Raw genomic sequence first — 27,192 nt, 5'->3', positions numbered from 1 at the left:
CCGTCTTCAGCAAGTACTAACACAGACCCAGTACAGCAGTCTTCAGCAAATACTAACACAGACCCAGTACAGCCGTCTTCAGCAAGTACTAACACAGACCCAGTACAGCCGTCTTCAGCAAGTACTAACACAGACCCAGTACAGCAGTCTTCAGCAAATACTAACACAGACCCAGTACAGCCATCTTCAGCAAGTACTAACACAGACCCAGTACAGCAGTCTTCAGCAAGTACTAACACAGACCCAGTACAGCCGTCTTCAGCAAGTGCAGCTCAGACCATAATAGAACAGTTGCTGCTCCACCAAATGACCCAGCAGATTGGCCCCCAGTCTAAACAGACTTTATGAGGACTGAGTTAGTGCGCTGAGGTCCATTCAAACCAGGACTGGATTTTTCTTACCCTAAAGACAAGTCTAGAAGAGGTTTCCATTCAGGCTTATTACAGAGACAGCTGTCAAATGGGGAAAAGATTACCAGGAGCTGGCTTTCATAATCAAAAACAACGCTGTGCATTGTTTTTGCTGTAAGCTATTTTTTTAGTAAAGACTACAAAATAATAAAGGAAGGCGTGAATGACTGGTCAAATATCAACACCATTCTGAAACACCATGAGGGTAGTGCTGAACACACAAACAACATGATTAAGTGGAGAGAACTTGATCTGCGCCTAAGTCGGGGACAGACTCTTGACCAGATACTAATGACAATTTGAGGCTGAAAGAAAGATGGCGTGATGTCCTTACACATTTAATAAGTATCACTCAGTCTCTGGCTGAAAGAAACCTAGCATTCTGTGGTTCATCAGACAAACTCTTCCAACCAGATAAAGGAAACTTCCTAAAAGAGGTTGAATTACTGGCAAAATTTGACCCCGTTAAGGAAAATCATCTAAGGCACCAAGGAGTAAAGCTAGTCGTGTTCATCCCATGTGGAGCACATACTCTAAATATTTGGGCATGTGCAAAACATCTTCACCTTATTTTCAGCTGGCTAACAAAGATGGAGTGTTTTGAAGAAACACGTGAACATAACCGAGTGACAAGATGTGAAAGTAGGCTCCAAAGTGTTCATGCAATCAGGTATCAGGCTTCTGAGGTTTGGGAGGCATTACTGGAAGCCAGACAGATGATCAACGATCCTGCGGCCAATGTGGAGGCACGAGCACTTGCAGAGGAAGTTGGATCTTACCGCTTGTTGATTTGCTGTGTTGTACGGTGTGAGATACTGACAATGACAAACAAGGTAAACAAGCTCCTCCAATCCGCCTCAATGCAGTTGGATATCGCAGTGAATTTAATCTCAAATGCAAAGGCCTCCCTCACGACATACCGGGAAACTGGATTCTCTGAGGCCCAGACAACAGCCAAAAGCATTTGTGTAGAAATGAATGTGGAGGCTGTTCTGAAAGAGAAGAGACAGAAACAGCAAGAGGCATTTCAGCTATGATGCTCCTGATGAACCAGTGACTGATGCACTGAAAAACCTTGTGGTCGACTCTGCTGTGACATCCACGGATGAGAGATTTGAAACACTCAACCAGGTGAAAACCAAATATGGAGTGCTGCTGAACTTCAGCACTGCCTCTCAGAATCTTTAAAGGCTCAGTGCATGGAAGTTGAAAACACTCCAACCTTCAGAGATGACTGTGACATCAGTGGAGTGGATCTGGCACACGAGATTCATCTGATCTGCCATCAGATGACTACCTTTGAGCTGCTCTCCTTTCTCTGTGAGAACAACCTGGAGGAACTCTATCCTAACCTTTGGATAGCCCTAAGAATTGCAGTCACCCTACCAGTAACATCGGCAGAGAGGAGCTTTTCAAAATAAAAGCTCATCAAAAGCTACCTGAGGTCTTCCATCTTCCATGTCATAGGAACGTTTGGGTGGTCTGGTCATCATGAGCATAAACCATGACGTGGGGAAACACATGTCCTATGATGACTGTGCCTCAAGAATGTGCAGAAGAGGAATATTTTGATGGTAAGATTTTAATTCAAATGTTTGGACACTTAGTAACATTTTAAGATTGTATGGCAGAAGTGCATTTGTGTAAATGACTGCTTACATAACTATGTGACATACTTTCTCAATTTCTTCCAGACAGTCCAGATAGACTGGTGTCCATGCTGATGCTGAAAATGCCCAGGCTGCAGAGGGAACCAAAGTTAATCACACAGATGGATAGGTTTTATATTACTATTTTGAGACATATAGCTGCAGCCATAGCCTATAGGCTTATGTTTACATTGTATAGACAAAGCTAATTGTATAATATTGTGAGGACTGGACTAATTACCAGGCAGCAGAGCCAAAGCTCAGTGTTATATTTAATTATTTTCTACAATTTCTTATTTATGTTAATGTTCAATTATCTTAAGATTCTAAAGAAAATAAATTCATTAAATATTGTTGTTTATACCTCATTCTGTTCTGTCGAGGTCCACTTATTCTTAGACTGACAGATGGAGCAAACTGTTTTAAAGGGGGGAGGATTGTTGTGGGAGCACTGGGGTGTCAGGTGTGACTGTAGCAATGGCAAATGGTTTACAGGTCAGGTAGGATGGGCCCTTAGCAGAATGTTGCTTAGGGCCCCAGGGAGGGCAGGACCGGCTCTGTTCCCCAAGATTGTTTAAGGTTAGGATTGGTAGAGGGGGAGCTGATCTGCATTGAGGGGTGCACCTCAACCTGAAAGCCTCTTTTGAAGGGAGCATGTAGTGTCATGTGAAGAAAATAGCACAACGCTCTCAGATATTTAGTGCAGCAACATTTCAATCAATGTAGTTCTTAATCAGGTCCCTACCTGCCCAGGGTGTAGTGTAGTGTCATGTCAGGTCCCTACCTGCCCAGGGTGTAGTGTAGTGTCATGTCTGGTCCCTACCTGCCCAGGGTGTAGTGTAGTGTCATGTCAGGTCCCTACCTGCCCAGGGTGTAGTGTAGTGTCATGTCTGGTCCCTACCTGCCCAGGGTGTAGTGTAGTGTCATGTCAGGTCCCTACCTGCCCAGGGTGTAGTGTAGTGTCATGTCTGGTCCCTACCTGCCCAGGGTGTAGTGTAGTGTCATGTCTGGTCCCTACCTGCCCAGGGTGTAGTGTAGTGTCATGTCAGGTCCCTACCTGCCCAGGGTGTAGTGTAGTGTCATGTCTGGTCCCTACCTGCCCAGGGTGTAGTGTAGTGTCATGTCAGGTCCCTACCTGCCCAGGGTGTAGTGTAGTGTCATGTCTGGTCCCTACCTGCCCAGGGTGCCTCCTGACTGGGTGTAGTGTCAGGTCCCTACCTGCCCAGGGTGCCTCCTGACTGGGTGTAGTGTCAGGTCCCTACCTGCCCAGGGTGCCTCCTGACTGGGTGTAGTGTCTGGTCCCTACCTGCCCAGGGTGCCTCCTGACTGGGTGTAGTGTCAGGTCCCTACCTGCCCAGGGTGCCTCCTGACTGGGTGTAGTGTCAGGTCCCTACCTGCCCAGGGTGCCTCCTGACTGGGTGTAGTGTCAGGTCCCTACCTGCCCAGGGTGCCTCCTGACTGGGTGTAGTGTCAGGTCCCTACCTGCCCAGGGTGCCTCCTGACTGGGTGTAGTGTCAGGTCCCTACCTGCCCAGGGTGCCTCCTGACTGGGTGTAGTGTCAGGTCCCTACCTGCCCAGGGTGCCTCCTGACTGGGTGTAGTGTCAGGTCCCTACCTGCCCAGGGTGCCTCCTGACTGGGTGTAGTGTCAGGTCCCTACCTGCCCAGGGTGCCTCCTGACTGGGTGTAGTGTCAGGTCCTTACCTGCCCAGGGTGTAGTGTCATGTCTGGTCCCTACCTGCCCAGGGTGCCTCCTGACTGGGTGTAGTGTCAGGTCCCTACCTGCCCAGGGTGCCTCCTGACTGGGTGTAGTGTCAGGTCCCTACCTGCCCAGGGTGCCTCCTGACTGGGTGTAGTGTCTGGTCCCTACCTGCCCAGGGTGCCTCCTGACTGGGTGTAGTGTCAGGTCCCTACCTGCCCAGGGTGCCTCCTGACTGGGTGTAGTGTCAGGTCCCTACCTGCCCAGGGTGCCTCCTGACTGGGTGTAGTGTCAGGTCCCTACCTGCCCAGGGTGCCTCCTGACTGGGTGTAGTGTCAGGTCCCTACCTGCCCAGGGTGCCTCCTGACTGGGTGTAGTGTCAGGTCCCTACCTGCCCAGGGTGCCTCCTGACTGGGTGTAGTGTCAGGTCCCTACCTGCCCAGGGTGCCTCCTGACTGGGTGTAGTGTCAGGTCCCTACCTGCCCAGGGTGCCTCCTGACTGGGTGTAGTGTCAGGTCCCTACCTGCCCAGGGTGCCTCCTGACTGGGTGTAGTGTCAGGTCCCTACCTCCCAGGGTGCCTCCTGACTGGGTGTAGTGTCTGGTCCCTACCTGCCCAGGGTGCCTCCTGACTGGGTGTAGTGTCAGGTCCCTACCTGCCCAGGGTGCCTCCTGACTGGGTGTAGTGTCAGGTCCCTACCTGCCCAGGGTGCCTCCTGACTGGGTGTAGTGTCAGGTCCCTACCTGCCCAGGGTGCCTCCTGACTGGGTGTAGTGTCAGGTCCCTACCTGCCCAGGGTGCCTCCTGACTGGGTGTAGTGTCAGGTCCCTACCTGCCCAGGGTGCCTCCTGACTGGGTGTAGTACTTGTTGTAGTCCAGCCTGAGCAGCAGCTGAGCCAGGTCAGAGTTGATCTGGTGGTTTCTGACGCCTGACAGGATCTTGAAGAGCAGGAAGGACTGACGACTGAAACCCTGAAATTACAGACGAAGTACTTCATTGTTTGCATTGGCCATTTAGCTAGCACCAACGATTACAAGCAATTACTATAATATAGGCGTGACAATGGGTGAAAGGTTATTGTTAGCCGTTCTAGCAGACAGCCTTACCTTGACCAAGATGTCCAGTTGGGCTGTTCCTCTCTCATCCAGCGGAGCCACGTTCTGGCTGACCAATGAGCAGAAGTTATGACACCGCTCCAGGATCTCATTCAGACAGTGGAACACCTGGGGTAGGAGAGAAGACATTGGACGAAATTCTAAAATGAATGGGAAACTATAGCTAAGTGGTCATTCAAGGCTGAATCCTAATTTGATAGTGTTGTTCACCTCCAACTGACAACAATGCATGATTAGCACACAACGCGCAATAACACCGTCAATGTTGTCTTCATTCAGTCGCATTGCGCCATTGGGTCAGGTAAGTGGTCACCTTGTCAGGAACCATATCAAAGTGACATGGCAATCTGATCATCTGCATAACGTGACTGCAATAAAGAAGACGTTGAAGTGGCCTTAAATTACTGCAACATTGTATTCATGTCAAATGCTAATAAATTGAGACGCTAACCGGCTTGAGCAGGATGAAGGACTGTGCTAGCAGATTGGTAAGGAAGTGGTCGTGGGCCAGCCGGATGCTCTCAAAGTCTCTGGTGGAGTTGATCTGCTGCAGCAGCTGAGAGAACTGAGACTCCAGCACGTCCACCTGAGGGAGGAGGAGAGAGAGGAGCAGCACAGCCATGTGACAAATATGGCACCAACAACAAGGTCATTCATAGCCTGGTCCTAGAAATAGATGTGTTGTCTTGCCAACTCCTATGACCACCTTTGAGCTGGCTATACAGATATGGGACCAGTTTAACAAAAAGAGGGCCCGAGCAGCAAAAACAAATGTGCTTTGTAGTTGTAGAACAAAGGAAAGGAATGCTTGTTTGCATGAATATGGCCATGGTAAACTGAGTGTGGTGCCTTGAGCCTCTGAAATGTCCTCCCCAAGCTGAATATGAACAGGTAAAAACACTATACAGTCTTGTCTTTACTACGACTCTATTCTTCCAAACAGACCAGATGCACTGTACAGTACTTAGTCTTTAGATGTACAGATGACACGGGGTTGTGTATCCGTGTGGCTCAGTTGGTAGAGCATGGCACTTGGAAAGCCAGGGTTGTGGGTTCGATTCCCATGGGGGACCAGTATGAAAACGTATGCACTCACTACTGTAACAGTGTCTGCTAAATGACAGATGTCATTTCCTGTAGATATAATCACCTGTAGGTAGTACTGCAGATTGTCCACCAGGAAAGCCATGTGGTTGAGTAGCCTCCACTTCACAGTGTCTGTCTGGTTAGATGTGAGGTGTTTCACCTGCATCTGTAGAGCCCAGCAGGGCTGCAGCTCAGACTGCACCCGCCGTACACTCAGCAGGTAACGAAATTACACATTATACCTGGGGGATGGGACACGGTCATGAATATCACATTATACCTGGGGGACAGGACACGGTCATGAATATCACATTATACCTGGGGGACAGGACACGGTCGTGAATATCACATTATACCTGGGGGACGGGACACGGTTGTGGATATCACATTATACCTGGGGGACGGGACACGGTCGTGAATATCACATTATACCTGGGGGACAGGACACGGTCATGAATATCACATTATACCTGGGGGACGGGACACGGTCATGAATATCACATTATACCTGGGGGACAGGACACGGTCGTGAATATCACATTATACCTGGGGGACAGGACACGGTCGTGGATATCACAAAATACCTGGGACACGGTCGGGAATATCACATTATACCTGGGGGACGGGACACGGTCGTGAATATCACATTATACCTGGGGGAGAGGACACGGTCATGAATATCACATTATACCTGGGGGACGGGACACGGTCATGAATATCACATTATACCTGGGGGACAGGACACGGTTGTGGATATCACATTATACCTGGGACACGGTCGTGAATATCACATTATACCTGGGACACGGTCGTGAATATCACATTATACCTGGGACACGGTCGTGGATATCACATTATACCTGGGGGACGGGACACGGTCGTGGACATCACATTATACCTGGGGGACGGGACACGGTCGTGGATATCACATTATACCTGGGGGACGGGACACGGTCGTGGATATCACATTATACCTGGGGGACGGGACACGGTCGTGGATATCACATTATACCTGGGGGACGGGACACGGTCGTGAATATCACATTATACCTGGGGGACGGGACACGGTCGTGGATATCACATTATACCTGGGGGATGGGACACGGTCGTGAATATCACATTATACCTGGGGGACAGGACACGGTCGTGAATATCACATTATACCTGGGGGACAGGACACGGTATAGAATATCACATTATACCTGGGAAATAGGACACGGTCGTGGATATCACATTATACCTGGGGGACGGGACACGGTCATGAATATCACATTATACCTGGGGGACGGGACACGGTCATGAATATAACATTATACCTGGGGGACGGGACACGGTCGTGGATATCACATTATACCTGGGACACGGTCGTGAATATTACATTATACCTGGGACACGGTCATGGATATCACATTATACCTGGGGGACGGGACACGGTCGTGGATATCACATTATACCTGGGGGACAGGACACGGTCGTGAATATCACATTATACCTGGGGGACGGGACACGGTCGTGGATATCACATTATACCTGGGGGACGGGACACGGTCGTGGATATCACATTATACCTGGGGGACAGGACACGGTCGTGGATATCACATTATACCTGGGACACGGTCGTGGATATCACATTATACCTGGGACACGGTCGTGAATATCACATTATACCTGGGGGACGGGACACGGTCATGAATATCACATTATACCTGGGGGACGGGACACGGTCATGAATATCACATTATACCTGGGGGACGGGACACGGTCATGAATATCACATTATACCTGGGGGACGGGACACGGTCGTGGATATCACATTATACCTGGGGAACAGGACACGGTCGTGAATATCACATTATACCTGGGACACGGTCATGGATATCACATTATACCTGGGGGACGGGACAAGGTCATGAATATCACATTATACCTGGGGGACAGGACACGGTCATGAATATCACATTATACCTGGGGGACGGGACACGGTCATGAATATCACATTATACCTGGGGGACGGGACACGGTCATGAATATCACATTATACCTGGGGGACGGGACACGGTCATGAATATCACATTATACCTGGGGGACAGGACACGGTCGTGGATATTACATTATACCTGGGGAACAGGACACGGTCGTGAATATCACATTATACCTGGGGAATAGGACACGGTCGTGAATATCACATTATACCTGGGGGACAGGACACGGTCGTGAATATCACATTATACCTGGGGAATAGGACACGGTCGTGAATATCACATTATACCTGGGGGACAGGACACGGTCGTGAATATCACATACCTGGGGGACAGGACACGGTCGTGAATATCACATTATACCTGGGGGACAGGACACGGTCGTGAATATCACATTATACCTGGGGGACGGGACACGGTCGTGGATATCACATTATACCTGGGGGACAGGACACGGTCGTGAATATCACATTATACCTGGGGGACGGGACACGGTCGTGGATATCACGTTATACCTGGGACACGGTCGTGGATATCACATTATACCTGGGACACGGTCGTGGATATCACATTATACCTGGGACACGGTCGTGAATATCACATTATACCTGGGGGACGGGACACGGTCATGAATATCACATTATACCTGGGGGACGGGACACGGTCGTGAATATCACATTATACCTGGGGGACGGGACACGGTCGTGAATATCACATTATACCTGGGGGACAGGACACGGTCGTGAATATCACATACCTGGGGGACGGGACACGGTCGTGGATATCACATTATACCTGGGGGACAGGACACGGTCGTGGATATCACATTATACCTGGGGGACAGGACACGGTCATGAATATCACATTATACCTGGGGGACGGGACACGGTCGTGAATATCACATTATACCTGGGGGACGGGACACGGTCGTGGATATCACATTATACCTGGGGGACAGGACACGGTCGTGAATATCACATTATACCTGGGGGACGGGACACGGTCGTGGATATCACATTATACCTGGGACACGGTCGTGGATATCACATTATACCTGGGGGACGGGACACGGTCATGAATATCACATTATACCTGGGGGACAGGACACGGTCGTGAATATCACATTGTACCTGGGGGACGGGACACGGTCGTGGATATCACATTATACCTGGGGGACAGGACACGGTCGTGAATATCACATTATACCTGGAGGACAGGACACGGTCATGAATATCACATTATACCTGGGGGACGGGACACGGTCGTGGATATCACATTATACCTGGGGGACAGGACACGGTCGTGAATATCACATTATACCTGGGGGACGGGACACGGTCGTGGATATCACATTATACCTGGGACACGGTCGTGGATATCACATTATACCTGGGACACGGTCGTGGATATCACATTATACCTGGGGGACGGGACACGGTCATGAATATCACATTATACCTGGGGGATGGGACACGGTCGTGAATATCACATTATACCTGGGGGACGGGAGACGGTCATGAATATCACATTATACCTGGGGGACGTGACACGGTCGTGAATATCACATTATACCTGGGGGACGGTACACGGTCGTGAATATCACATTATACCTGGGGGACGGGACACGGTCATGAATATCACATTATACCTGGGGGACGGGACACGGTCATGGATATCACATTATACCTGGGGGACAGGACACGGTCGTGGATATCACATTATACTTGGGGGACAGGACACGGTCGTGAATATCACATTATACCTGGGGGACGGGACACGGTCGTGAATATCACATTATACCTAGGACACGGTCATGGATATCACATTATACCTGGGGGACGGGACACGGTCGTGGATATCACATTATACCTGGGGGACAGGACACGGTCGTGGATATCACATTATACCTGGGGGACGGGACACGGTCATGAATATCACATTATACCTGGGGGACGGGACACGGTCATGGATATCACATTATACCTGGGGGACAGGACACGGTCGTGAATATCACATTATACCTGGGGGACGGGACACGGTCGTGAATATCACATTATACCTAGGACACGGTCATGGATATCACATTATACCTGGGGGACGGGACACGGTCGTGGATATCACATTATACCTGGGGGACAGGACACGGTCGTGTATATCACATTATACCTGGGGGACGGGACACGGTCATGAATATCACATTATACCTGGGGGACGGGACACGGTCATGGATATCACATTATACCTGGGGGACAGGACACGGTCGTGAATATCACATTATACCTGGGGGACGGGACACGGTCGTGAATATCACATTATACCTGGGACACGGTCGTGAATATCACATTATACCTGGGGGACGGGACACGGTCGTGGATATCACATTATACCTGGGACACGGTCATGGATATCACATTATACCTGGGGGACGGGACACGGTCATGAATATCACATTATACCTGGGGGACAGGACACGGTCATGGATATCACATTATACCTGGGACACGGTCATGGATATCACATTATACCTGGGGGACGGGACACGGTCATGAATATCACATTATACCTGGGGGACAGGACACGGTCATTGATTTTACATTATACCTGGGACACGGTCATGGATATCACATTATACCTGGGGGACGGGACAAGGTCATGAATATCACATTATACCTGGGGGACGGTCGTGGATATCACATTATACCTGGGGGACGGGACACGGTCATTGATTTTACTTTATACCTGGGACACGGTCATGGATATTACATTATACCTGGGACACGGTCATGGATATTACATTATACCTGGGACACGGCCATGGATATTACATTATACCTGGGACACGGCCATGGATATTACATTATACCTGGGACACGGTCATGGATATTACATTATACCTGGGACACGGTCATAGAGATCTTCCTGAAACTGACACTAAGTCTAAACTGAATCGGACACAACTGATCATAAGGAAAATAAAAAGAAGTTATATGAACAGAGAACTTGTGAGGAATGCAACACAAAAACATGAAGGTACAAACAATGGTTACCATTCTTCTTCAACCTCTCTCATCAACGAGCAGTTTTTGCCCACAGGACTGCCGCTGACTGGATGTTTTGTGTTTGTCGCACCATTCTCTGTAAACCCTAGACACTGTTATGCCTGAAAATCCCATTCTGAGGTACTGGATCCGGCGCGCCTGGCAGCGACGATCATACCATGCTCAAAGTGCCTATTCTAACGTTCAATCCAACAGTAACTGAATGCTTCGATGCCTGTCTGCCTGCTTTATATAGCAAGCCACAGCCACGTGACTCACTGTCTGTAGGAGAGATCCATTTTTGTGAACGGGTGTACCTAATAAACTGAAAGTGTAATGTTAAAATATTCCATTGTCTGTTTGCACAAACATTTGCTAATGGATATCACTTCATGTTAAAGGTAGAGTCAGCAATGCACAAAGTAAAAAGCAATATCGTGTCGATTTCCATAACTACCAAGAGCATTGAAGCACGAGGCTAAACTTCTCCACTGTTACGGGCCCTGCAGCGATCACATTGGGCCCTGGTCAAAAGTAGTGCACTATATAGGGAATAAGGGACCATTTGGGAGGCAGGCGTTGCCTGCTGTACAATACTCACTTCTCCAGGACGGCAGGGGTGAAGAGGATGTGCAGGGGCCACTGGACCTTGTAGGCCAAGTCCAGAGCAGCCCAGCCCGTAGGGGGCACCTCCCTGGGGGAGGACTCCTGTGGGGGAGTGGCCCCTTCCCTGGTCCCTGTGGCATCTGAGAACACAATCATACCGTTAGCCACAGGATGGCTCTACACCAGAGTATGTCAGCAGAGTTGAGCGGTTTGAAATCTCACTCATCGCTCACAGAACAGTCTTTGTTAACCACCCTGCCGCCAACATCCTTTCAACTGCTCTGCTAAAAATACAAAAATAAACGCTCACAGGAAGAAACAAATAAACCTGCTGCTCCAAATTCACTCCATTCATTTTTTGGTTAAAAAGAATTTAACAAACACCCCATATACTTCTGTGACTATGTACCATTTGTTTTTGAAGTAGGCTGTTATAGAAGGTTCAACATAGGCTACTAAACAAGGACCTACCTAGGTGATCGGTTGTGGCCACTGTGTTAAAAACAAAAAGCTTTTTCTCTAATCTATTGATGATCAGATACGTCAGTTATAACTGGTTCTGTTGAACTCACATTTTACACTTGATAGACAACTTTAGTAATGTTACAAACTTAGACTATTTTTTAACAATAGCCTATATAGAAACCAAAACGTCTCTGTTGCTGCTGCATGGCCCCATTGGTTGTCTTGTCATCAATTATACGGCCTGTGACATATTTCTTGGTCGACTCATATCAACATCTCTGTGCATTAGTGGTGGGGTAGGCTAAATAAATACAACAGAATAGACCTTAATAAAAGAACGGTGATGAAGGAAATGAAAGATGGTGGACGGAGCACGGCCAGAGGTCGTGGCTGAACGGTACCGGAGCGCAATTGGGAGAGAAAGCCAACGATCCTACATGTTCTTTATTTTTTTAAATTCCACACACTCCATTCCTCTCTCCACTCTGCCCACATCATCTGATCCACTCCATCGCATTGTTCACAAGATGGCACACACTGGGTAGAAGACATAGAAGAATGGATCATCCCAAATAGCACCCTATTCCCTATGAAGTGCACTACTTTTGACCAGAACTTTGTGAAAAATAGTGCACTATTATGTGGATTAGGGTGCCAAGTTCAATAGCCTTCTTTTGTCATCTGCTTTCCTTCTGGTGACTTTCCAGTACTCATCCATCAGATTGCCTTCTCCCATCTGGTGTTCCCAGGTTATAGCAGGAGAGATGAAGGAGAGATGAAGGAGAGATGACCAAGACAGGCAGCCATAGACTGTCTTAGTTAGCCACCAGATGGCAGCAACTGGTTACAGGAAAATATACTGGAGCACACAGCCGCCGGTCCCAATATGTTCCTTACCCCTTCCCCTTGGCCCTGACCTTTCCATATTTACAGATCTGAATGGTATGAGAAGGTATGAGAAGTGTCATGGTGGACCTTCCGCCATATTGATAACACATTACAGATCTGTAAACATGGAAGAGTAAGTTAGGGCCATGGGGTAGTAGGGAGCAGACCTGTGTTCAAATACTATTTAGGGTATTTCAATTACATTCAAAAGACATTTCAAAGTAAATATTTTCTTTGAAAATACAACTAGCTGAATATTGGAATGCATTTGGAACTACACTTAATGTATTGGCATGTATTATAAAATACACTGAAAATAAGCATTTCAAAAAACAAAATACTCAAATAAACATGTACTGAACCCAGGTCTAGTAGGGAGTGAAAAGAGAACTCTAAGCAGCTCTAGTTAAACATACAGTTAGATCTCCTAGTGGAGGGTTTCTGCTCCAATGAAAAGCCATTCTGAGGAACAAACCTTTGCTCTCCTTCCCCTGGTAGTCGATGGTGAGGTGCAGGAGAGGCAGGAGGTTGTTGTCGTCCAGCAGCACCTTGTGGGAAAGGCCACATTTACGTCTGTGGAAGGAGGGGTGGAGAAAACAGCCACGGTTAGATCCAAAGAATAACTGCAATAGACATGGACCTGTTCATATCCTTCCTTCCTTCCTTCCTTCCTTCCTTCCTTCCTTCCTTCCTTCCTTCCTTCCTTCCTTCCTTCCTTCCTTCCTTCCTTCCTTCCTTGGAATAACAACGATCAGAAATGATTGTTTTGGTCAAAACTGTTCGCTGCTCTGGCACCCCAATGGTGAAACAAGCTCCCTCACGACGCCAGGACAGCGGAGTCAATCACCACCTTCCGGAGACACCTGAAACCCCACCTCTTTAAGGAATACCTGGGATAGGATAAAGTAATCCTTCTAACCCCCCCCCCTAAAAGATTTAGATGCACTATTGTAAAGTGGTTGTTCCACTGGATATCATATGGTGAATGCACCAATTTGTAAGTTGCTCTGGATAAGAGCGTCTGCTAAATGACTTAAATGTAAATGTGAAAGATATTTACTGGAACCCCTACTTTGACCTAGCCACAGTGTTAGATCAGTGACTTCAAGGAAGGGAGGAAGTTAGGATCCAGTTTAAACTGCATTTTTAAGTATTCCAACAAGACCATGGTTTTTGATTGAATAAAGGGGGAATTTTCCATAAGATGAAGTTGGCCCTTAGGAGGTAGAATGTGCTATCAAGTTTAGATGTCTGTTAGAGTAAACTGATCCTGGACCTGTAAACATACCGTGTTCAGTGACAGGCGTGGGCGGGGTCTTGAGCATGTGCTGAGCGTGGTCAATGAACACCTGGTACAGCGCGCCACGGCCCAACAGGTAAAAGTCCTTTATGATCTACAGGGAAAGAGAAACGGCGTGTTTGCGGGGTCAGTTTTAACAAGGCGAGGCACAGAATCACTAATCTTGATCACATAAGGAGTAGTTATTTGAGATGCAAGGGGATTTGTAGATAAGTGATTCTGAGCAGTCCGACAGAAATGTAGTCGAGCTCAAACATGACCACTAACAATCTGAAATCAACTGTAAACTGTCACAGCTAGATAGTCCAAATACAAACCTTCAGTTGCCCCAGGAGATCAGATTCCTCCACCATTAATGTCCACAGGTGCTGCAAATAGAAGGATACATTCATTCATCAACTGTTGATTGGATTCACATACCGATGCCTAATGTATGGAGTTATTGAGATGAATGGGACCCTAATGTCAACTGAATAGAAGAACAGGACCTTTTTGTCCAGCTGATAGTGGGAAGTTGCAGCAGACATTACAAACACATATCTGACATTTCCTCAGATATGTTGAAGTGCGAAGCCCACCTCTGCCACGGTGCTGCGGATGCCGTCTATGAGGTTCTCAAAGTCCACTAGGCTGAAGAGGGGCTGCTGTTTGAGACGGTGCAGCTCTGTAGCAAACATGTCCTCCTGGTGCTTCAGTATAGAGCCTGGAAACAAACACACACAGAGGGAGCAAAACATGATCCATCAAATCTTCCAAAATCTTTCATTCCAAGTTGAAAGTGGATCTCCTGAAGTGATATTGTCGCAATATGTTACATTGAAGTAGTGCTCTGCGAGATAGTTTGGTGTTTTTGTTGCAAACCAAATAGATGCCAAAGTCTGCAATAATGCTAATGGTGCTTACCTGGGTGAGGGTGAAAAGACAGAAAACGCTCCCTTTCTCCTCCCTCTACTGTTTCCCTACTGTAGCTAAATCATTAACAAGTCAACGTGAAACGTAGCTACAGCTAATAACGAAGGTACATGTGTGGACCAGGTTCTCACCAGCTCTGGACGGGCTGTGGTTGTGGTTCTCAAACATCTGGACGGACTCCCCCACGAAGAGGATCTTCTCAGCCACGCGGATGGGGACGTAGGAGGGCAGCATCTCAGCCCGCAGAGAGAACTGCTGCAGGGACGGAGCCAGCATGTTCTCTTCCTCTATCAGCCTCTACAACGGAATACAGACAACAGCATCGTTCATTAGGGCACGCAACGGAAAACATTTTCAAACAGAAAACGAAAATGAGCATGTCTTATTGGACCAGTCTGGGTACTCACTCCCTGTTTCAGTTAGTTTTTCCCTGCTTTGTGCCTTATGAACATGACCCAAATCAGCTTCCTGTAACTGACTGGAAGAGCATACACATGACTTTTAGATCTTATCCATCCTACAATCTTTACTCTAACAGTAGTGGTGCAAGCACTTCAAATCCAAGTGGACAGATAAAGTGCCAAGGTATGAAGTAGTATGAAATTACCCATAGACATTTGGGGGAAGATATAAACTGAACCTGAAGCTGTGCCCAAGGGAAACTTCTACCCTCCATCTCACTAGATTCTGTAGTTCTCTCAGCTGGAAACATGGATGCAATTGCCAATAGATGCTGATTTAGAATCAGTTTTGCCTCTTACCTTAGATCAGCCAGTTAAGATTTGAGGAATATAAAAGCTGATCCTGAATCTTAGCATAAGAGCTCTCACCAGGTCCTGTAGTTCTTTCAGCTGTTTACCGCTGAGGCCTCCAATCCCCAAGTCCTCCTCGTCCTCCTCCTGGTTGGCGGCGGCCCCTCCAGCGCTGGGCCCCTGCTTCACATAGAACTCCTCACTCTGGTCCAGCAGCAGACCGTGCAGCATCCACGCCGCCAGCTGCTTGTACATCACCCCGTGGCACACCGCCAGGATCCTGAGTAGACAGACAGACAGCAGAGAGATCCTTTATGTTGCGTTGCCCTAAGAAACACCAGCCAGGTATCAGTATAGATTCAAGTGTTTATGTGTAGGAGGAGATGACGTGTCATGGGAATCATTTATCCAGGGGTGAAATAACACATTTAAGAAAAACACACCCCAGCATCTTACCATTGTAAAATCACAGAGAATTCAAAACCCCCTTCAGGTTTTGCCTGGAAATATGACATGCATATTTCACTTTGCAGCATCAGTTTCAGGATGACACCACACATGCAGCATAGATCCAAGTAATAGCATAAACAATGCATAAAGCTTCTAGAAGAGGCTAACTTAACTTTTTCAATCAAAAGTTGTGGCCGTAACTTACTTCTCCAGGGCCATGCGTACAGGGGGCAGACCTCCACAGCTGTGCTTGTACACCGTCTCCAGGATCTGACAGCCGTGGATCTAATTAGGCCAGACAGGATATGACCTCATTTCCATATTCCACACTAATTGATTCAACTGTGCCTACCCATGATGCACTCTGCCCTGAGCGCTGTGACAACTTTGTGCCCCTGTACAACCGCAGCCACCATAATGAACTTTAAATTGGGAGAAAGATGGTACTCTTACAGAAACATTCTAAACTAAGGCACATCAGAAATGTGTTGACCTTTAGACTTTGAGAAGATAAATAGTATTTGGAGAGCGCTATGGGTGTATGAAAAGTGCTTAATGAGTGTCTTAAATCATTTCCTCCAAAGTAATTGTGTTTGTGTGATTTCTCAGTCATATCAGAAGGAGAGTGAATACTTGTGTCTCCATTGTAATGCCCTCACCTTCTGGGACTGTATTGTCTTATCTCCATTGTAATGTCCTTACCTTCTGGGACTATTGTCTTGTCTCCATTGTAATGCCCTTACCTTCTGGGACTGTCTCATCTCCATTGTAATGCCCTCACCTTCCGGGACTATTGTCTTGTCTCCATTGTAATGCCCTCACCTTCTGGGACTATTGTCTTGTCTCCATTGTAATGCCCTTACCTTCTGGGACTGTCTCGTCTCCACTGTAATGCCCTCACCTTCTGGGACTGTATTGTCTCCATTGTAATGCCCTCACCTTCTGGGACTATTGTCTCATCTCCATTGTAATGCCCTTACCTTCTGGGACTATTGTCTTGTCTCCATTGTAATGCCCTCACCTTCTGGGGCTGTATTGTCTCCATTGTAATGCCCTCACCTTCTGGGACTGTATTGTCTCCATTGTAATGCCCTCACCTTCTGGGACTGTATTGTCTCCATTGTAATGCCCTCACCTTCTGGGACTGTATTGTCTCGTCTCCATTGCAATGCCCTCACCTTCTGGGACTGTATTGTCTCGTCTCCATTGCAATGCCCTCACCTTCTGGGACTGTATTGTCTCGTCTCCATTGCAATGCCCTCACCTTCTGGGACTGTATTGTCTCGTCTCCATTGCAATGCCCTCACCTTCTGGGACTGTATTGTCTCGTCTCCATTGCAATGCCCTCACCTTCTGGGACTGTATTGTCTCGTCTCCATTGCAATGCCCTCACCTTCTGGGACTGTATTGTCTCGTCTCCATTGCAATGCCCTCACCTTCTGGGACTGTCTCATCTCCACTGTAATGCCCTTACCTTCTGGGACTATTGTCTTGTCTCCATTGTAATGCCCTTTACCTTCTAGGACTATTGTCTTGTCTCCATTGTAATGCCCTCACCTTCTGGGACTGTATTGTCTCCACTGTAATGCCCTTACCTTCTGGGACTGTCTCATCTCCACTGTAATGCCCTCACCTTCTGGGACTGTATTGTCTTGTCTCCATTGTAATGCCCTTTACCTTCTAGGACTATTGTCTTGTCTCCATTGTAATGCCCTTTACCTTCTAGGACTTTTGTCTTGTCTCCATTGTAATGCCCTCACCTTCTAGGACTTTTGTCTTGTCTCCATTGTAATGCCCTCACCTTCTAGGACTATTGTCTTGTCTCCATTGTAATGCCCTCACCTTCTGGGACTTTTGTCTTGTCTCCATTGTAATGCCCTCACCTTCTGGGACTTTTGTCTTGTCTCCATTGTAATGCCCTTACCTTCTGGGACTTTTGTCTTGTCTCCATTGTAATGCCCTTACCTTCTGGGACTGTATTGTCTCCACTGTAATGCCCTTAACCTTCTGGGACTTTATTGTCTCCACCACCACCATAACAGAGGGAAACAGCAACTGAAACTGGAGAAGAACAACATGATTACATAAAATGACTAGGGTATATTGTTATATGAATATTTTATTTCCTAATTCCATTCATGAAATATTGATAGATACTGTGGTTCTTGTGACTGTAGGTGTGAAAGTTCACATTTAAAGATGGAATCCGCATTAGGGGAAACAGCACCACTGTCTGGATTGGATGCTGTTGTTGAAATTCAGCACTTGTAGAAAGAGGAAATTAGGAATATATGTATAATTAGTTAACTACATGTACAGTACATGTGAGCGAAAGTAGCAGTGGAAGTATTTTTGTCCGTTAGTTTACTCCAATCAGGGGGGGGGGTGGAAGGGTGGCAGCGCCACTGTACACCCCCGGCACCTTTGTTATTGTTTTTGTTTTGTGGATGAAATGGAGGTGAGGTGCGTCGAGCAGCGTGGTCAAAGAAAATAAGTGCAGTGCATATTGTTCTGTTTTATCACGTGTGTAATGATGTTCGAGGGGGAAACAGTGTTTGTAGCTTGCAGTAACTTTTTTGTTGTTGTAATATCCTAAACTGTTTCACCATTAAGGATTCCAGCTTTAAAGGTCTAAAACAATTAATTCTACTTCAAATGTATAACAAGCAAATCTAAATCAGCAAAACTAGTAAAAACAGTAACTGGCATTACCTGATCCAACATATAATTCACATGAGATATGGAGAGATGCGGGTCACCAAGAAACTGCAATGAAGAGGACAATAGTGGGATTGATTATGAATGTGCATTGTATTAATTAGTGCTACAATGCATTTTGTAAATGATCTTTGCTACCTCTTGTTCGAGGTCCAGGAGAGCCTGTCTATAAGGCTGTAGCATGGAGTCCAGTCCTGTGCAGAAAGCCCGCAGGTAAACCCCATTGAGTCCAGCCTGGTTTGTCTGAATGGAGTGGTGCTCCTGCAAAGTACAATCAGAGCTTGTTAAGACTATAGTATTTAGCTATATCTGATTAGTATTTGCGGTAATATTAGTACATCTCAATCTAAAAAACAACAACACATGGCACTCGCTCTAAAGTTGGTTTAGATTCATTGTCACTGACTCTCACAGAATTTAACCAGTTAATCAGGATATATAAATATAAACCTATCTAAGGACTGGTTTCCCGGACACAGATTAAGTGTAATTCTGCACTAAAAAGCATTTTCAATGGAGATTCTCCATTGAGTTGGCTTTTTAGTCCAGAGAGGTATACGACGAATCAGGTTTGAGGAGTTAGCAAAGTAAATTTGTTCAACTTGGAATAACCGGTCAGATGAAAGAGGCTCACCTTTTAGCCAGGTAAATTTCTATGGCAATGAATCCTTCAGAACTAACCTGCTCTGGGGTAGGCTAACTCAGGGCTTACTATATTTATCCTGAATAAAGTGTCTGATGCCACGTTCAAAACAACTAGAAACACGGCTAAATATGAGGTCAAATCATGACGTCAGTGATCTAAGGTTGGAAAGTCTGACTTTTAGAAAAAGGCCCGAGTTGGAATTCTGAGTTGGATGATCATTCAAATCGATTTTTCCCCAGTCTGAGCAAATTTTTTTCAAAATTCCCAGTTGTTTTGAAGGCACTGAAGTCGGAATTCTGAGATTTACGAGTTCCCAGTTGTTTTGAGCGATTAAATATGTAATTAATCAAACATTTCTGTAAAAAATAAAGAATATTAAAACACCCATCACATTACACATTTAGTAATGACAAGATGCATTTGAAAGTTCACCCACAGTAAAACTTTGGCATGACTAAAAAACATTTTTACTTATAGGATTGGGAAAAAAAGGTGATTGAGTGCATTGATAAGCACACCAAAGCACATCAAAGACAGCATTATTAGCCTATTTCACATCATAGCCTGCTGAATTTGCAAGATAACTTATCTTTCATGTTAATTTCGGCAAAAATGAAAATGTGGCACTGACTCTCCCATGGATTGATGTTTCAGCATTGTCTCAATGAAGAGTTTGGCGTTCGACCAGCAACATGCGACATGCACGTGTAGTTACATGCCGGCTAGAGTTAGCGGCATGCGGACGAGCAACATCCACCGTTGTAGTACTGATGAAGTCTGAGCTGGAATGTGAAGCTAATTGAAGCTGGCTAGTTTTATAAAAGCCTGAGTAGATCGAGCTTCAATTGTAGTTTTCCTCAAGTCCTCACCTTATCAAAAAGTAAGAGATAAGCAGAGAGAACATTGGAGAAGAAGGAACCCCAGATATCCTTCAACAATCTCCTCGCTTCCAAATCAGATCACATTTTATTGGTCACATACACATTTTTAGCAGATGTTATTGCAGGTGTAATGAAGGATGTGAGAAGAGGAAAATGCTTTTGGCCCCCCATCTTCTGGGTATTTATCTCACCTGCTGGTGGACATGGCCTGTGTGTTGCTCTATGAACTCTGTGAAGCGAATGTAATCGGATCCCAGTTTGCAGAGGCGGTTCAGGACACTGGTCTCACTGGGATGGAGAAAGGGCAGGTCCTGAGAGACCTACAGGAGGAGCAGAGGTTCAGTTAACCCCTTACTCACAACTCCTTAACAGTGCATTCTTGAACTACGGTTCAGTTAGCTATATGTACATCGTGGAGTTGAGAAAACTCGGCTAAAAGGTTCAGTAGGATGCATGTCACACTTACCACCAGTCACTAAACAAAACTACAGTGAAGTGTACATACAGCAACAATAGAAAAAAACTAGTGATGGGTGCCAACAAAGGCAGAAAATAAAACAATTCATAAGGTTACTAGCTAGTTGTACTAGCTAGCTCCTTGAGAAAAAAAAAGATGAACATAGCTAGCCAGCTTCTTGCAGAGGTGGTTGTACTTTGTAGAGCTAGCTCTGTACTGTAGTTAGGTAGGTAACGTTACCCCGATATACCTGTAAACCTGTCCGTTTGTTCCATGTGAATATAGTCCCAGGGTAACCACTTAACGCCAACAAGAGCTCGTGAATCATTTTAATTAACTTAAAATCGGATATCAGGTCAAAGTTTACATAAATTGCAGTGTTGAGCCTGTCATTCAATCACAACACCGCCGATCCTGTCGCCGCCGCAACCCGATGACGTTTCAATGACGAGGGTGAAGAATTATGGGAATTGTAGTCTTTTCTTTGGTTTCCACATAAATTAATTAAACGTTTTCTTCCCTTGTACGATTGATTTAGCTACTGTAATGATCACTATTTGCTATCTAAAACCCCCAACATATATATAAATTGTCTCGAAGTAGCTATATCTTTGATCAAAAACCTGTGGTGTCTGTTGTTGCGCAATCGTGTGGAAGTTGTAGTTCGACAGCCAACTTGTTTGCATCACTGGTCATGACTCATACAGCAACGGCGCTGCCTGGACAGCTCGAGGTTCGTTCTGAACTGTATATTTGCTATCAATAAAATATATTCTGCAACTTTCTACGATATAGTTATCCATATGTTGCTCAAATAAAGCTAACGTTGCCGTAGTGCAGCCACCAACATACGTTTGTTGTGTTTGCTAGCTAGGCTAATACCCGGCGTTTGTTTTAAAGTCTTATGCTAATTCAATGCTAGCTATCTGGCTAGCCGCATTGGAGGATGGCTAGCTAGGTAAAATATATTAACCCGGTTGATGTTAAGTTAATCACTGAATGATCTGTTTGGATTAACTTCTGATTATGAGTTAGCTAGTAACAACAGAGACTGTAATGTTAGACAACTGGCATTGCAACAAACCAACATTGACTTCCGTAAACGAGCGGTTTTCTGATTTGGCCCTACTAACGTTACGTGATATTTGTTATGATAGCTAAATCACCCTCTCCCCACAATCTCGAAGTTGCTTGGTAGGCAGTGATGACAATAATCACAAAGAATAGATGTCAGCAGTGACTTGAAAATATGTCAGAAGACGACTACTTCAGCTTCCGTAGCGTTATAATATTCCCCCTTAACAAGCCGCTGCTGACACATTGCAGGTGAAGCACTCTGGCTATAACCATATTTCTGTCGTTATAACTGTCATAGAACAGCAACAGCTTCCAGTGCCTGATGAATCTGTTGATGCCGTGCCTCTAGAAAAACATGACAAACAGAACACAAAACACACTGGGCTTAGTGTGGTATATCATTTCCCATCAAATCAGCTGATTTGATTCGGGTCTTGAGTAGCCTGTTTTTTCCTCTAGTCACTGTAACACTGATATAGCCTAACACATTGTGTCCTGTGTCTCTGCTCTGTGTTACAGTGATGGCGGAGGGGAGGAGTGGCGAGGACATTGTTTCAGAGTACCTGGACCAGAACCCTCACCTGGTCGAGTGGGTGGAGTCGCTCCGAGGAGTGCATGAGACCAACAAGCAGTGGCACGCCAGACGAGAGTTTTTCCTGAGGAACATGGAGACGTTCCCCACAATCCAGCCGGGCTTCCCCAGCCCCAGTCTGGACAGGCTGCTCTCACTGTCCATATGCTGGGCCAACCACATCTTCTTGGGCTGCAGGTATGTGTATTGTAGCCTGGTCCCAGATCTGTTTGTGCTGTCTTGTCAACTAGATTTCAAACAGGCTATGTTTGAGGAATGGATAGAGGAACTTAGTTGTAATGGATTTTGATGTGGACGTTACTGTAATATAATTTTCACACTTCACACAAAATGTATGCACATATTACTGTAAGTCTATCTGGATAAAAGCATCTGTTAACTGGCCTATACTACAGAGACGAGCTGAGCTGCAATGGCCTGGTTATGCATCCACCATAGTAATTGAAAACCTGCTGGAAAGGACAGTGAGAAGGAAATATCCCAGCCAGCACAGTATGCTTGGGGTCAGCACTGTTGATAGTGTGAAAAGAGTATTAGTTAGAGTTACAATGGGGGGTGCTGCTGGTGCTCTTCCATAGCTTCTGGTTAAAAATCATTCAACACTAGAACATATACTTTCCAGTTTGGACCAATCAGAATGAAAAACTACTACAGTATTCCAAAAAAGCAAACCAATGTAGAAAAAAAAAGAAAAAAGACCAGGGTCAACTGTCCACAGGGGAAGTTAGTCTTCTTCTGACTGTGTTGTTTTGCAGATACCCTCAACCTGTCATGGACAGGATCAAGGAAATGGCAGATGGAGTCGTTGTCAATGATGCTCCAGTTCGAAAGACCAGAGATGAAATCATGGGGAAAGGAAAGAAGACTGCAGGTATGATGCTGAAATCCTACTGTATGTTCAGTTGTGTACAAACTTCTCATAACTAGTTTTTATTACTTTTTCCCCCTTCTAATTTTTATTACTACTTGTTATTTAGGACTTTGTTTGACATTTGATCCTTGATTGATATTGTACTGTATTGTTGAGGAGAGTTAGCAAGTAAGTATTTCACTGTACTGTTTACACCTGTATCCTGTGCACTTGATCAATAAACGTTGATTTCATTTGGATTTGAAACTATTTAAAGTTTAGATTCCTTGTATAGTTTAGAGTCCAACTTTAAACGTTTTAATTGATGCTAATATTATAGCCCTACAAAACAAATGGCCTGTCTTTGACCAATGGCCTGTCTTTGCTTCAGGGTTGTACAGTATTGTTAACATTTTTAGTCATTTAGCAGACGCTCTTATCCAGAGCGACTTACAGTAGTGAATGCATACATAACATACATTCCATAATTTTTTTTCTCCGTACTGGTCCCCCGTGGGAATCGAACCCACAACCCTGGCGTTGCAAACACCATGCTCTACCAACTGAGCTACACGGGACTTAACTCATGGAAGTGATTCAATACACTGAACGGCAATTACCATGATGCTGTATATCCATTTCTGTATATTTGTGGGACAATTAAAGTGAGAAAAGTTCTGTACTTCCATCAAACATATTCTACATTGTTACGGTTAGATTAATCATACAGCAGTATTTTTTCTGCTGCTTTTGTTTTGGCCAAATGGCCTTGAAGTAAACACTGCCTATCCGACGCCTCCCTCACACCGCTGGAATCTGTCCTCTGCAGGTGAAGCCAGTGTTGCCGGGAAGAATCCCTACTCAGTTGTCTTTTATCTCGCTGATTCTCAGGGGGCGACGACGACAGCTGCGCCAAGCGAGCCAAGCCTGGGAACCCCTTCAAGCAGGGCCCACCCCCGCAGGCGCCTGCCGAGCACCAGCCCTTCTTCAACCGCCTCTACAAGGCTGTGGCGTGGAAGCTGGTGTCGGCAGGGGGCTTCGGCCCCAACCTGGACCACTTTGAGATCCTGCGTGCCTGTACTGAGTCGTCCAAAGAGAGCCTGAGCTGCGTCTTTGTGCCCCTGAAGGACATCCCCGACCTGCCGGCGGCACGCACCCAGAAGGAGGGCCAGGTGTGCGAGCTGCGCTGCCAGACAGTCTATCTGGGCACGGGCTATGGGCGTGACGAGGCGGCCGCTAGGACCATGGCATCCAAGGAGGCCCTCAAGGCCTTCCAGGGGCGCAAGGTGACGGTGAAGATCTGCCGCCGGCGGTTCAATGGTAGGGATGTAGAGGATCTGGTGCTGCTGGATGATCAGCCCAGGAACCCGGGCTTCCCTCCCGCTATCAGCTACCCCTTCCAGCCAGAGCAGCAGGGAGACGGGCCGTCGTAGCACAGCCATGAGTCATAGAGTATCCTCCGGGGGCCTTTCCAGGGTCATGTTCAGTAGGCACCAAAATTTAGTAAAATGGGGACGTAGGGATGGGGGTTTGAAATAATTTCACAATTTGAATAATATAATGAATTTTTGTCAGATATTCAAAATACATGTGTTATTGTTTTTTACCTTTGCACTGCTGCGGGAGGGAGAGAGGCTGGCGCTCTATTGCTGCAGCTGCAGAGGGGGCGAACAGATGGATGGATGGAGGGAGAGAGAGAGACACCAAGGCAATTCAATTTTATTTATTATCCTATATAACAGTGCCTGTCTTAACTGGAGTAGCCTAGAGAAGCTAGCCAGCTATAGCTAGCTAGGCTAATTGAGGCCACATGCTGCGCTTTTTCCCCAACCCCATTATTCTTTCTCATTTCACTAACTTTTAATTTAGTAATTTTATTCCATCTTGCATTGCATAAGTGAACTTTCATTCCACTTGTTACACATTTAGCCTCTTTTCCACTTTGATTGGCCAACATAAACAACAAGCTACACACGGCTACCGGTCGGCTGCCGGTCTTTTTATGGGGTGCGCTGTGCACTTCATAAAAACAACATAAAAAGTTAGTTGTTTTATTAAATTAATAATTTGAAATGCCATGGTATATCCTTGTGTGTAACAATGTCCCATGGATATTTTAATTTAGAAAAATATTTTTCTGTGTAAAATAGGCCTATATTTCTTTCTTCTCACACAAGTATTCGAATACTAACGTCTGTTCGAATATTCAAATAACCATGCACATCCCTAACTGGGAGGAACTACCTCTCCTGGACTTGTCCAATAATAAATGCTAATTTCAGTTTTCTGTTCCAAAACGTTTTGCTACTGTGTGCCCTAATGAACATGGCCCTGGTATTTAGAAGTTGTGTGGGTTTGAATGGAGCTGCTCTATGAGTCATACAGTACCACTGAATGGATGGACTCAATGCATCATCACCACCACTTAGTAGTTTTTACGCTTTTATTATTCTTGAGGAGCGTATACCCAGTTCTTGTTCCATAGATCATTTGGATTCCTTCAGAGTGGGGATGGTAAGAAGTTTAGTCCCTTTTAGTATCAGTTGTGCCTGTCTGCTGCCTACCACAATGGAGAAATGTACACAGTTCGTAAGGGTGTGGTTTACAAAATGTCACCACATTTTCCCTCCCTTTGCTTGGGTCTATAGTCACACCATGCACTTTCCTTCTATGTCCTCTAGCTCAGGGTTCCGGGGTGAAGTTCCCCTTAGATCTAGGATCAGCTTCCTCTCCCTCAATCCTAACCGTAGCCATTAGTGGGGAAAATGCTAAACTGACCCAGGATCAGCCTCTAGGTGCAACTTAACCCTACACCTAGCTCAGGACTATAGTGGATGTGTGCGGCTGCACTCGGTCTGACCCTCAAGCCATTTAATCAGCTATCTGATTAACAACCCGACCACTAAACGAGGGACATTTCTACCGTTTATCAATACCGTTAATAACATGCAACTAATTAACCCTGTGTGGCTCGTCATTCCAGTTTTCAATTGATGCTCCAAATCTCCCTGAGTGATCACATTTCAAATGTTATGCTTTTTTGTTTAATGAAGTTACAAAGTTAGTCATGGAATGAGAATGAGGTATACTTTTGATAATATAACACAGGCTCTAGTATTTAAAATGCACAAGTCCTCTATGACAGAATCATTATTTCAACTGTTGTTTTCTGTTCACAGTAGAATGCATTGTCACTATTATAACTCAGTGTGTTTGTCTGAATACAAACGGAGGCATCTTGTTTAGTTGTTCTGCATGATGTAGATCTTGTTGATGATGGGACTTTGACATTCATTTAAAACCACTCGGTTCTATTTTGTGTGAGGAAAGCTGTTGAGAAAATGTCCGTTTTTGTTATGTTTATTAATTGATTCAATCATTCTAAAGCAGATGATTGGTGTTAAGCCAGGTTCATAGAATTGATTGATATGTTTGATTGTGCTTGAGTCTTTACATTCAAAAATCATCGATGGAAGATTGCTGCTGTAATGTTTTGCTTTTCAAAGCTGAATGAATTGAAATGGGTTGCGTTGATGTGTAAATGGCCACGATATTTAGTGACACTTTACATTTCTATGAGCGGTCCCTGTTTCTATATTTTTGTAAATAAAAATAATTTAAAGAA

The 27,192-nt window shown here is 45.8% G+C and overlaps 1 protein-coding gene and 1 pseudogene across 1 annotated transcript; one reads left to right on the top strand and one right to left on the bottom strand.

Annotated features, from left to right (window-relative positions):
* LOC115166926 (gamma-tubulin complex component 4-like) overlaps positions 1-22,170 on the bottom strand; it is a 23,721-nt pseudogene extending 1,551 nt beyond the window's left edge.
* On the top strand, positions 21,705-27,192 carry LOC115166928 (protein CDKN2AIP homolog A-like). Its single transcript, XM_029720868.1, has 4 exons — positions 21,705-21,781; positions 22,645-22,894; positions 23,473-23,588; positions 24,459-27,192. Exons 2-4 carry the CDS (start codon positions 22,647-22,649, stop codon positions 24,998-25,000), a joined length of 906 nt encoding a protein of 301 aa, XP_029576728.1. The 5' UTR covers positions 21,705-21,781; positions 22,645-22,646; the 3' UTR covers positions 25,001-27,192.

This window comes from Salmo trutta, chromosome 29, assembly GCF_901001165.1.
Source record: "Salmo trutta chromosome 29, fSalTru1.1, whole genome shotgun sequence".
In the NCBI taxonomy this organism is placed as follows: domain Eukaryota; kingdom Metazoa; phylum Chordata; class Actinopteri; order Salmoniformes; family Salmonidae; genus Salmo; species Salmo trutta.
Note: the sequence above shows the minus strand (reverse complement) of the source record. Positions and strands in the feature narration are given on the sequence as shown.